The sequence below is a fragment of the Fukomys damarensis genome, unplaced genomic scaffold (assembly GCF_012274545.1).
Source record: "Fukomys damarensis isolate Sample0158 unplaced genomic scaffold, DMR_v1.0_HiC HiC_scaffold_12, whole genome shotgun sequence".
NCBI classification, from domain to species: domain Eukaryota; kingdom Metazoa; phylum Chordata; class Mammalia; order Rodentia; family Bathyergidae; genus Fukomys; species Fukomys damarensis.
The window spans coordinates 17,523,090-17,535,597 of record NW_022900924.1 but is presented as its reverse complement, the minus strand read 5'-3'; the positions used below and the strand labels follow the sequence as shown (position 1 = coordinate 17,535,597).

The following is a 12,508-nucleotide window of genomic DNA, read 5'->3' as shown; positions in this document are numbered from 1 at the left end:
TGTTCTTAGCGCCCCGAATAACGAAGAGTGTGTTCCAAAGGCTCGGTTTGTGCATTCGGCGACTGTTTATTTAGCATCTGCTCTGCTCACCCCGAACAGTATTCTCAGGACCTAAGAAATCCAGGCCTAGGGCCACCTTTGATGAGTCCAGCTCAGGAAGCCAAGCAGCCAAGCTGTGGTCCCAGCTGTCCTCAACCTTGGCAGAGAGGAAAACCCCCAGGGAGCTCTTGGAATTGCAGCTCTCACTGGATGTTCCAACCCAGGACAGTTTGAATACATAATGAGATCTTATCTCAAGAAATAACAAACAAAAAAGGATTGCAGCAGGGCGTGGTGGTGCATGCCTATAATCCCAGCACTCGGGAGGCTGAGGCAGGAGGATTGCTGTGAGTTCAAAACCAGCCTGGGCTACATAGTGAGTTCCAGGTCAGTCTCAACTACATAGTGAGACCGTGTCTCAAAAATAAATAAATAAATATTTAATGTTATATGAATTTCACCTCCACAAAGGTAAAAATATATATTTACAGACATAGACATATATCTGTAAGAATATCAAATCTAGCGAACAACAAACATCAAATTTAGGATGATGATGTTTATAAAGGGGGAAGGAAGGATGGAAGGAAGGATGGGTTTACAGGGAACAAAACTGGATTAGTGATGTTTATTATTTCTTCTCCTCATCCTTGTCTTTGTCATCATCCTTTCTCTTCCTCCTCTTCCACCTCCTCCTGTCGATAGTGCTAGGGATTGAACTCAGTGCTTTTGCAGTGAGCTACATCCTGAGCCTTATTTGTTTATTTTGTACTTGGGATTGAACTCAGGACCTTGTGCTTTCGAGGCAGCCATGGAGTCACTGAGCTATACCCCTGGCCCCTTTTTATTATTTTTATTCTAAGACAGGGTCTTTTTAAGTCACTAAGTTGCCTAGGCAGGGCTCAAACTTGTAGCCTTCCTGCCTCTGCCTCCCAGAGTGTTGGGATTACATGTGTGTACCGCTCTGCCCGGCAGTAACGTTATAGTTCTTGAGTTGCATGCTGGTACATGAGTGTTACATTATTCACAATACATTTTAATATTTCTGCAATGCATTCAAAAATGTCAGGCCCATTAACTGGAGACTGGCTAAAGAAGATGTATGGTGTCTGCGTGTGTGTGTGTGTGTGTGTGTGTGTGTGTGTGTTCTAAATAAAATGGAGTACTACTCAGCCATAAAGAATGAGAAACTAGAGACATTTATAGCTAAGTGGATGCACACTGAGGACATACTCAAGTGAAATTAATAGGATAAACGTGTAAATACCTAATAAGGGTCAAAATGTATAACTGATATTTTGTAATAGGAAGAAAAGGTCTAAAGGTATTGGGCAAATGGGAGGGGTAGAGGAAAGGTAAAAAGGGAGGAAAACAATAAGAGAAAAGGAAAAAATGGAAACAAAGTCTTTGTAAATAGAGAAGGGTGAAGCGGGGAAGGGAGGCCAGGGAAATGGGGAAAAGATGAGAACCAAGATCTGTCATGTAAAGGTACAAGAACTCAATGATGAATGCAACTGTATTGTAAAACTAAAATGTACCAATAGAAAATATTTTTTTAAAAGGGTTGTTAAAAGATGTCGGGATGAGAGATCCAGATTAGGGACCCAATCAACACGTGTGGTGCAGGGCTGGTAAGTGGGGTTCTGTATACTTCTGCGGTAATACTTGTTCGGTAAGGTCTCACCACAGCTTCATAACATCTCCGTGAAACATGCGATACTCTGTGAGTCGCTATTGCTACGTCCTCCCGGAACAGCCCTGAGTCCGTTTGATCCACTTGGGAAGCTCCGTGCTGGGCTCTCCTGTTCCCTTCCACAATGTGCTGCACGTTAGCGATCAGCTGTAGCTGGGCCCAGTAGGATGGGTGAGTTCTAGGTGACGGGAGAGGAAAGCCCTCTGAGGAGGAGGGCTGGGAGTGCGCAGGGCCTGGAGCCGGTGGAGAGGGAGGCTGGGCTGTGCGCCCTCCGGCTGGCTCGACTCGCGGATGCGGATGCGGATGCGGATGCAGGGGGCCGCCAGAAAGACGAACCTCAGAGACACACAGCATGAGCCCTGACTACGAAGGATCCTTGCGGTTGTGTACATGCATAGCTGGGCCTGCATGGTGAGCTGGGCTCGCAGCTCGTGCTCTGCCATCTGCCTGTGCCTTATAGCACCTGGGCCCCTTGAGCGAAGGTCGCTCTAGAGCAGAAGGTAGCCCCTGAGCCCCAGCTGCCGTGCTGTTTAACCACACCTGGCCCTGACTCACCACGGTGCCCACCGTCTGCCCACCCGGGCCTCGCATTGCCCAGAACGCTCACAGGAGCACCTCCGTTAACACCTGAGGATGAGCAGCAGGCCAAAGAGCGTGCACATTTCATGTCTACATCATTTTGTCATTCGTTTTGTCAAACCACAAAAAGATGAACCATTTCATGCTTCCAAAAGTAAAGCAAGAGCTCCCACAGAGCCTTTTTATTCTTTTTGGGTTACGAGGGATTGAACCAAAGGCCTTCACATTAAGCTACTTCAATCATTGTTAAATTTTTATTTTGAGACAGAGTCTTTCTAAGTCACTAAACTTCCCTGGGCTGGGTTTGAACTCGTAACCCTCCTGCCTCAGCCTTCCAGAGTGCTAGACAGGTGTGGACCTTGAAGAGGATCTCGATAAACAAGAGGGTGTCTGGGAGGGTGTGGCTGACACCAGGGGGATTGGAGATACTGGTGTGGAGAAGTGAGACTCTTCAGCCCTGCAGAGCGATCTGAAGTAGAGGAGGGAACACAGGGCAGAAGTGTGACCAAAGGCGAGGGGAAACAGAGGCTCGATTCTGGCTGGGTGTGAGAAAGAGAGGTCTGCAGCTGAGAGCCATCCCGGAACGGAACAGCCTTTACTGTGGCGCTGTGAAGATGCTGAGGACAATGATGATGACAGTTTCCATTTATCCCTTCAACTCCCCCCTCTCCTCTCTCTTCAAGCCTCCCCCAAACCCACACTCTTCTGCCACACGCTCTCCTTGTCTGAGAGAGGAGTCACCGCGTCGGTTTCCGGCTCCATTCACTCTCCGCCCATGCCGGTCTGGCTTCCAATCCCGCCGCTTCCCCAGGGCCTCCCTTGCCAAGGCAGCGCTGCTAAACCAACAGACCCGATCCTCCCGGAACGGAACGCAGCGGCACCAACAGCCTCGACCACGTGGCACTGCCCTCAGCTTCGAGGAATCCACATCCTTCTGGTTCCCAGCTCCTGTGGCTGCCTCTTCTCAGAACCCTTTGGGGACCTCAGTGCTCCCCAGCCCTTACAGCTGTGCCCTCCGAGGTCTGACCTGGGCCTTCTTCCTTTCCCACCTTCCTCTTCTGCTGCTGCTTAGCTGCTGTGTGTATGGCTCTCCTGAGCCACATGCTGCTAACACAGGCTCTGTAGCTACCTCTCAGGCTCATTTATTTACCTACCTATTCTCACCAAATGCACGTGTGATGGCAGCCAAGGGTTTGGGGACAGGGAGTGACTGCTAACGGGCATGAAGGGTCTTAAGAGGGTGACACAATGCTCGGAAACTGGATTGTGGTGATGGTTGTGCAACTTGGGTTAATTTACCAACAATTAATGCAGTGACTTAAAATGGGTAATTTTATGATATAGCAATCCACAATAAACTTGTGAAAAAATATAGGAAAAGATTTTTTCAAAGGGTCAGGAAGTGCATACAAGGTATCAGAGAGTAGAAACAGGCTTGCTTGGATGCTGGACAGCAGGGACCCGCACAGAAAGATCTCTCCTGGCCACTATCTGGCCCCACAGGGGAACTCACTACCAGGGAGCAGCCAGGGCCACTAGTGCTGGGGATTGAGGACCAGGACCTCAATCTCTGCCACTCCTTCAGTGAGCTGGAGGCCACCAGGGCTGCCCTTCCTGTAGCAGGCTGAACAGTGGCCCTATATATATAGCAGGTCCCAATTCCTGGAACCTAGAAAGGTTACCTTACAGGGAAAGCCACTGTAGATGTGAGTAAGTTAAGGACCGCGAGATGTGAGCTCCTCTTGGATCGTCCAGCTGAGTCCAGAAGGCTATCATGTATGTCTGTATGAGAGGCTGAGGGAGATTTGAACACACACACACACACACACACACACACACACACAGGCGTGAAGAGAGAAGGAGATCTGGAGATCTGGAAGACTGGCAGGATGGGGCACAAGCCAAGGGACACTAGCTGCTGCCAAACCCTGAAAGACACGGGAATGGATTCTCCCGAGTGCCCCTGAGGGACCGCAGAACCTCCTGGTTCCTTGATTTCAGCCTGCTGATACTAATGCTGGATGTCCAGCTTTCAAACCTGTGAGAAAACAGCTTTCTGTTGTTTTCAGCTACCAAGTTGGGAGTTGTTTGTCACAGCAGCCCTAGGAAACATATTTGACCATGAGAACAAGTGGAGGCCAGTAGACCATGTTTAAACACTTTGCTGTCATAACAAACTTTAAAATAAAATAGGTCTCTCATCTATCCTAATAAACACGTCTTCTTTACAATCTGAAAAGCCAGATTCCAATTCTGAGTTCTCGGAATGCTCAGAATTCCATGCCAGGATGTGGAGGTGCTGGGTGATGAGGCCTGTGGCCTGCAGCCCACCACCTTCTCACTCATTTCTGGTACACACACACACACACACACACACCACACAATGTGTGTATGCCCGGACTGCATGTCCATGCTCCCCAAATGACTGCCACCCCTAGGAGCACATCCCTGGTTCAGAACATTTAGAAAGAGAATTCTGGGGTCCTGGGTACTCAGAGCATCATGGGACAAGAGTGCAGCTTGGGGTGGGCACATCCAGCTCCTGTGACAGATGAAATTCTAAGGTGACTGTAAGAGTTCCTGCATCCTGCTGTATATGTGCTGCCCAACTCTCAGACCTTTGAGTACAATGGATATCTTTCCACCATAGTTAGGTCATGTTTTATGGCACAGCTGACCTTAGGACAGGAAGTTTATCTTGCTAGGCCTAACACAGTCTCGTGAGCGCCGTAAAAGAGGAGAGATTTCTTCAACTGGTGCCAGAAGAGAAACCAGAGGTTTGAAGTGCAAGGAAGATTCACCGTGTCATTGGTGGCTTGAGGATGGGAAGGGTCACACAGGAAGGGACATAGGTAGCTTCAGCGTCTGACGGTGAGGAAGGAGAACTCTCAGTCCTATAACCTCAAGGAAGTGAATTCTGCCAAGCACAGATCAGTTCAGAAGTGAACTTTTTCTCAGTGTCCCCAGACAAGCACTCAGCCCTCTCACATCTTGATTGAGGCCTGTGGGGCTGAATTAGTTTTCCGGATGACAAACAGAAATGAATACAGCCCCACAGACTACGTAGGGAAGCTTGCTGACAGCAGATGGACAGAGGAGGACACTCTTTAGCTTGGGGTCCAGAGAAGTGGGCATCCTATAGTGAGGGTCAAAGGACAATAGTCAAATCCTAAATTTGAATTCTGCTCACACTCACCACCCCATGTTTTGTCCTCCATGTCAAAGCACTGCACGGTGCAGATATTTGAAATGCTGAAATCTCGTGCTACATCCTAGCTGCCAGGGAAGCTGGGAAATTAGATTGTAAGCTGGGAAATTAGCTTGGAGAGGTGAAGGTTATAACAGAGGGATTTCCTCAAATATACTTAGGCTGTCCTACCTGAGACAGAATCAGTCTTACAGAATTATTTAGGAGGCTCAAAAATCCCACTCCACGTCCCATGTGAAGAACAGAACCTGGCAATGCTAAGTATTCAGAAGTACCCAGAAGGTATTATTATATGCGAAGCAGAATCTATTTCTAACATGAAAATACGGGCATAAAACCTTTAATATATTCTATTTGTTTGAACATTTCAAAGTGAGCTCTTGCAGGGCATGGTGGAAAGAATCCTCCATGCTTTCCCAGAACCCTCAGGACAAAGTCTGTCCACGATCTGGGCCCTGCTGGCCTCTCCAGTTCCTGTGTGGGACCCTAGCTGGCACGCATGTGATCCTGTGAATCATCCTTTTCCTGGTGCTGTGCTAAGCACCCAGGAGGGCTGGATGTGCCCAGCCCCAAGTGGAAGGCTGGCTAGAGTGCTCCCTAGAGCCCATGGGTGTGTGGCACCACGAAATGGAAAAACTGGCCAGCCAGGCAGCTTTGCCTAGAGCTGAAGTCACTCACTTGAAAGGTACATGTCCCTTCCCTTCCTCCCCTTCCCCCCTTCCTCTCCCTGTCAGTGTTTCCAGCTCCTCAAAAGTTCTGATGTCATACATTAACAAAAGGGCCCACAGATGGCAATGGCTGGGGTGTCTAATCGCTCACTTCACATCCCTAACAATGGTACAGCCCACAGCTTGCCTCTCCGCCTTGATCGTGGCGCCAAAGCGTCATTACCCACCAGAGCCATGAGTCACCCTGCGCTCCCTAGTGAATCCATCAGTTCTGCCTCCAAACCATACCCCAGCTTTGTCCACATCGCTCCAGACCCACCACCCCAGTCAGCCACGGGCCTTCTTCTCTCTTCCGGGTGACCCAGCCTTATCCTTGCCCCACCCATGGTCTTCACTCTGCGTACGCTGGCTGAGTTTGTGGACACAGGACTCAGACGGCTCCACTGTCCTGTGTCAAAGTTGCGCAGCCCCTGAGAGTCAGATTCCAACTCTTCCCTTCTCTGGCTCCTGCTCATTCCGCTCAGGATGTTCTGGAGCCTGCTGGCCTTGCCGTTCTTTTTTGCTTCCAGGCCTTTGCATTTATTACTCTGTCTGTCCCATGAGTCACGTGGCCGGATTCTCCTCTTGACGTAGCTCTTTGACTGCCCCTGTGACCCGCAGTTTACCACAACACCAGAGGCAAGGACGAGAAGAGAATACGATGAATCTCCTCACGTTTCTGCTCCCCTCAGGGGCCATAGGAGCCATGCCCAGGATGGATTTGCTCCTCCCCGTTCTCTGGTGCCCCTTCCACCTCCGTAGTGGGCTCATGCAATTCAGCAGAAGGAGGTCCAGTCTCAAGTGTGAGGCCACATCCGAGGAAACAGGCAACCAGCCACACACCAGCACAGCCACACCGTCTCCCCGGTGCTGGGCAGCAGGGGCCGAGAGGAACGACATTCCTCGCAAGGACAGCTGCCAGTGGATGTTGCCCGGGAGGAGGAGGAGGAGAAGCAGCAGTTGTGAGTGGAGTTTGTTCTCCTGTTCCTCTCTCAAAATGCCCTGGTCTTCTCTGGGCATTGGACAATCATCTGAGAGGACTGGACTCCAGGAAGAAGGAAATCTTCCCAAGAGAATGCAAATATCTTTTGCTTCTCTGCTTACAAGCATCCTGCAGCTCTCAACACTTGGAATAAGATCCAAAGAACTCATCAAGGCAGTGGCCTCACAGGTGGCTTGGTTTAGTGCGGTGGGCACAAGCAAACTGAACAGCAGGGAAGTATCAGGTGAGCCAGCAACCCCCATGGCCCGAGCAGCATCGATGAGCAAGTCTCCTGGAGGCGGTGAGGAAGGGCCCCAGGTAAGGACCCACAGGGCACAGCCATGGCAAGAGCCAGAGGCTGAGTCTCCACAGCCCTTTGTAAGGCTGAGATAAACCAGGACGACAGAGGTAGACTTCAGAGTCCCTGGAATCTCTAGCGTTTGAAAAGACCTTGTCATAGATATTTGGTTTCTGTCTGTCCGAACGCCACGCTTCTTTTTCCAACTTCTCTGGTAACAGAAGTCTTTCCTGAGAAAAATCCACTGGATGTCTCGCTATTCTGCCAGACTATCCTGCCAGACTATTCGGTACTCTGTCTCGCTATTCTCACCACTTCCTGCCCCGGGAATCAGTACGTGATCCAGGGCTGTCCAATCAGATGATACCAAGCCCACAAGCTACAGTGATTGGTTCAAGAATGGGTATGTAGCAAAAACCTGACCAGTCAGAGCCTCTCCTGGGACTGTATTGACAGAGTTACCATGAGAGACTTGTTTGTTCCTCTGGGACTGAGGAAAAGAGGGTGTGAGGATCAGAGTGTGCTGTCTTGCTATGTGAGAACCTGTTCTGGAAGAAGAGAAGTGCAGACAGTCCCCAACTTACAATGATTTAACTTCTGATTTTTCAAATTTACAATGGTGTGAGAGCAATAGGCATTCAATAGAAACTATACTTCCCAATTTTGGATTTTGACTTTTTTTCCTGGGCAAGTGATATGGGCTACATTACTATCTGGAAATGCTGAGCAGTGGCAGGGGACCTAAGCTCCCACTGGTCATTATCAGGAGGGTCCATGACTGACCGCTTAGGCTGCTTTGTGGCCAAGCAGTGCTGTTCGATAGGTCGGGGGCGGGGGACAAAACCCCATCATCATAAGGTCAAGGAGCATCTGTAGAGTCAAATAGAGCCAAGCTCTGGAGAGACAGACCCGCCTCGATAAAAAGAATTTGAACTGTTCCATTCACCCATTTCTGAGGACAGCTCCATGTCTTTGCCCAGGCAGACAATGCGATCAATCTCCCTTTGTGGATTTGTGGTTAACTCGAGTGAGACTTCTGTCAGTTATCACCCCCCCCAATTCTTACTACTATCATCCTGTTCCGCAGCCTGGCCAACCCCAGAAGCCGGAGTCGCTTGATGCCTCTTCTACCTGAGTCCCTGCCTCCTCCTCCTCCAGATCTGAGCTCAGTTATGAGGCTCTGAGGAGCTCATCGGCCTCTTGTCTTGTTTCTCTGAAGGCCAGCCCTTGCCTTGTTTCTGAGGCTCAAAAATTGAGGCCCTGTCTTCCTTCTTTAGCCAGTTCTTTGCTTTTTCAGCCCAAGCAGGGACAGATGGCCAGAGCCCATCACCTGCCACTGTGTACCGAATGAGAGTGATGTCTGCTGCACTTCCATTTACCGCCTACACCAGTCCTACTGATGCCGTGAGTGCCAGGAGTCTCCCCATTTCCCAGGTGACTAAGTCTCATTTCCACCTAGGCCTCCCAGAGCAGCCCGAGGCAGCACCCCCACGCTGTGCTGTGAGATTCCATCCAGTGAGAAGTTCCTAACCCACTAATGAAAAGGAAGAGAGCGACTCTAGCAATATTGGTCTTTCGTTTTCTTGTTTTAAAATATAAATGGAAAAGAAGCATTTCACATGAGAGTTATCTTCTAAGGTCAGCACTTAAGATATGTGGTCAAAATTACCTTTGGTGAGCCCTTAACTTGTCCACAGAGCATAGCAAAAAGACCTGCGCCTTCTGGTGGGGCCAATTCTCCCTTCAACTCTGGAACAGGGCACTGTACTAGTCTTCCAGTTTTGCTCCAGGTGAAGGTGTGGAGTTAGCTTATTTTAGGGGCCACATTGGGTGGAAAATTTTTATCTAGATTAATGGGTGGAGTAAGTGTCAAGATGCTCATGCTGAGAATCACACAGGGACAGAGAGTGACAGCGGGAACCCCAGACTCAAGTATCCCATTTCATGCTTATTCTAAGGCACCCAGTGGTGGAATCACTGCACCAGGTAAACCACACGCCCTTCCATGTCTCCATAGAACCTGTGTGGCTGAATTTGAGGGAGTTCCATGTTACGTCACATCCCACCTTCTGAAAGAAAAAGTAGTTGTCATTATATGATGTTCTCATATTATCTGGTCTTACAGACACCATAGTCTGCTTTTAAGAAATTGTGGAATAGTTGGGCGTGGTGGCGCACACCTGTAATCCCAGAACATGGGAGGCTGAGGCAGGAGGATCACCACAAGTTCAAGGCCAGCCTGGGCTGCATAGAGAGACCTTATCTCACGTGAATGAATGAATGAATGAATGAGGAATTGTGTACTGGACCCAAGAATGCTAGGAATCACTTCACCTGCTACATGGAGTTGTGACATACAAGTCAGAGGGAACATTTAGTAACTAATTATGCCCTTTGCCATTTGCCCTATGCTAGCTGGCCTAAGTCATATTTCACATGTGTCTTATTTTAGAATTTTAATACATATGGTTGTCATTTAATATTTGTTGAATAGTAAACATATGGATCCAATAATGATAATCCTGATATAGTAGCATCATTGATAAGAACCAATACTTAATGAGGGCTTGCCACGTGCCATAGATTTCTCTAGCACCTTTGTATCTAGTCCCTCATTTAACAGTCCCAACAACAACTAGCCCATTTCAGAGACAAGGAATCCAAAGAAGTGAAAGTTATTTTAATCCACATTTCCAATTCTCAGACCTAAGCCTGGACGTGATTACTTTAAGACTCAAAATGGGAGAGTGTATAGAAAAATATCTATTATATTCACAAAGATGATTTTTAAAAACAGCTACCAGTTATGAGGCTCTTTCAATCATCACAATAAGGGATTTTTATACCACTTCTTGTTTAATTATCATGACAGCCATATGAACAGACATAGTCTGAGGCTCAGAGAGGTTAAGTGACTTGGTCAGGGAGATGTGGCTGGGATTATAAAGGAGGTGGACGATAACAAGTTAGCACCATCACCCCCACTACAGTGGTGTGAAAAGTGAAAGAGATTCACCACCAGAAAATGCAAGTAAAACCACAATGTGAAACTGTCTCCTACTCATGAGGTTGGCCAGAAGCAAATGTCACAGCGACAAGGGTTGGGAGGATGTGGGGAGACCGGGACCCTCACCCTTTGCTGGCGGAAATGTGTTAAGGTGCAACTGCCGTGGAAGACAGTCCAGTAGTTCCTCCATGAGTGAAATTCAGTGACCTCGTGATCCAGCAATTCTACCCCTAGGTGTGTGCTCTAGAGAAAGGAGAACGTGTGTCCACATGAGACCTGTGCACAGATGTTTGTGGCTATTCAGGAAAGTTGGAAAACAACCCCAACGCCGATCTCTTGATGAATGGACAAATAAAAGTGGTCTTGAGCTGGGTATGGTGGCGCATGCCTGTCATCCCAGCATTTGGGAGGCTGAGACAGAAGGATCTCCCCGACTGAGTTGGAGGCCAACCTGAGCTACATATCTCAAAAAGCTAAAAAATCTAAAAAGTTGTCTATTTATACAATGAACTACTCTTCAGCCATAGAAAAGTATGAAGAACTGATCCAGGCGAAGAGAAAAAAGCCAGCCACAAAGGACCACATATGCATGATTCCGTTCACACAACGTATCCAGAACAGGTGACTCCGCAGGATTGGAGGGGGTCTGTAGCTGAGAGGTCTCGGGGAGGTTAAGAGGGGTGGCTAAGGGCGTGGGATTCTTTCGGGGGCTGGTGACAATGTTCTAAAACGTGACCGCTCAGTGCTGTGAGCACACTAACCACGGTGGAGTCGTACACTTTATTTTTGTTGTTGTTTTGTTTTGGTACCGGGGAGTGAACTCGGGTCCTTGCGCTTGCAAGGCAGCCCACCGAACCGCTGAGCTAAATCCCCGACCCAAGTCGTACACTTTAAATGGGAGTGAAGTATGAATTATATCCCAAAGCTGTTAAGAAAAGAAAACAAGAGTGGCTCTTCCTGACATTTGGAGAGAACACGAAGTGACATTTACACGCCTGGTCCTGTTCCTCCCGTTATGCTTCATGACTCACAAGCCAGTGCTGTCACCAGGTGCGCCCCGCCAGCCTTGCTCCTCCCTAGGAACACCTGGCTTGGCCCCCATGAGCCCCCAGTCGTCCCCCCCACCCCCGCTTCCTTCTGCTGCAGCCCAGGCTGCTTCCTCCCAGCCTGCTGCCTAAGCGCTTCTTAGAGCTGAAACCCACAGGGTGTTCAGGATGTGCACTGGGGCCGCGCCTTCGGGTTTCCTGTGCTGTCTCCCACTGCAGAGAGGCGCACACCCCACTTACCTAACGTAGGAGAAGACGATCATGTGCAGAATCCACTTAATGGTGCCGTAGTTCGCACTCTGGATGCGGGTGACTTTGTTCGTCTCGTACTGGAAGAAATCGTTCCAGCAGGAGCAACCCGGCATGGTCAGAGGCGCCTGCCCTGCTCCTGAGGATTTGGGCTCCCCCCGTCCCAGGCTGGACCACGAGGCACAGCAAAATGAAACCTCCTGATTCTTAGCAGGAGCTTTGAGCTTTGATTCCTCCAATGACCTCAGCGCGGGGGCGGCCCCTGGCAGCTGCCCAGATGCGCCTGGGGTAAACAAGAAGAACCAAGTCCTGCAGGCCAGGCTGGCAGTGACCCCACCCCAGCTGGCGCCCCCGGAGGCCTGCACAAAGACAGTGTTCACAGAGCGAGCATTTTTAGAATTCTCTCTTTACCCCCTTTCTTTTGCTTTTTTGAACCCATTTCAACTGGGAGGAAGGGGAAGCCCTTCAAATGACACCAGACTGGGTACTTCCTTTGTGCCTTGGAAAGGTCTAGATCTTTCCATTGCCTGCAGCTCCACTCTGAGGTCGATTCATTTTTACCGCCCTTTATCCAGCCCTGGACATACAGCACTGGGTCAGTAAATGTCCCCTGCTTCCCCTGCCCATGGCAGTGCTCTACAGACATCAAGGGGAATCAGGCTAGTCATAGAGAGAAAGGAGTTTTAGGCCGGGGCTTCCC

The 12,508-nt window shown here is 49.3% G+C and overlaps 1 protein-coding gene across 12 annotated transcripts in view; it reads right to left on the bottom strand.

Annotated features, from left to right (window-relative positions):
• The window catches only part of P2rx7 (purinergic receptor P2X 7), a 40,055-nt gene extending 28,027 nt beyond the window's left edge, over positions 1-12,028 (bottom strand). For 9 of the 12 annotated variants that reach the window (XR_004516795.1, XR_004516789.1, XR_004516793.1 and 6 more), the window contains exon 1: positions 11,800-12,027. Coding sequence is in view for 1 of the 12 variants with exons in the window: in XM_010604411.3 (XP_010602713.1) it covers positions 11,800-11,924 (125 nt within the window). In the remaining 11 variants the exon portion in view is untranslated. Of the gene's footprint in view, positions 1-11,799 lie in introns of all 12 variants that reach the window. The other 3 variants (XR_776421.3, XR_776427.3, XR_004516797.1) reach the window with 2 other exon arrangements.
• Positions 12,029-12,508: the final 480 nt, after the last annotated feature.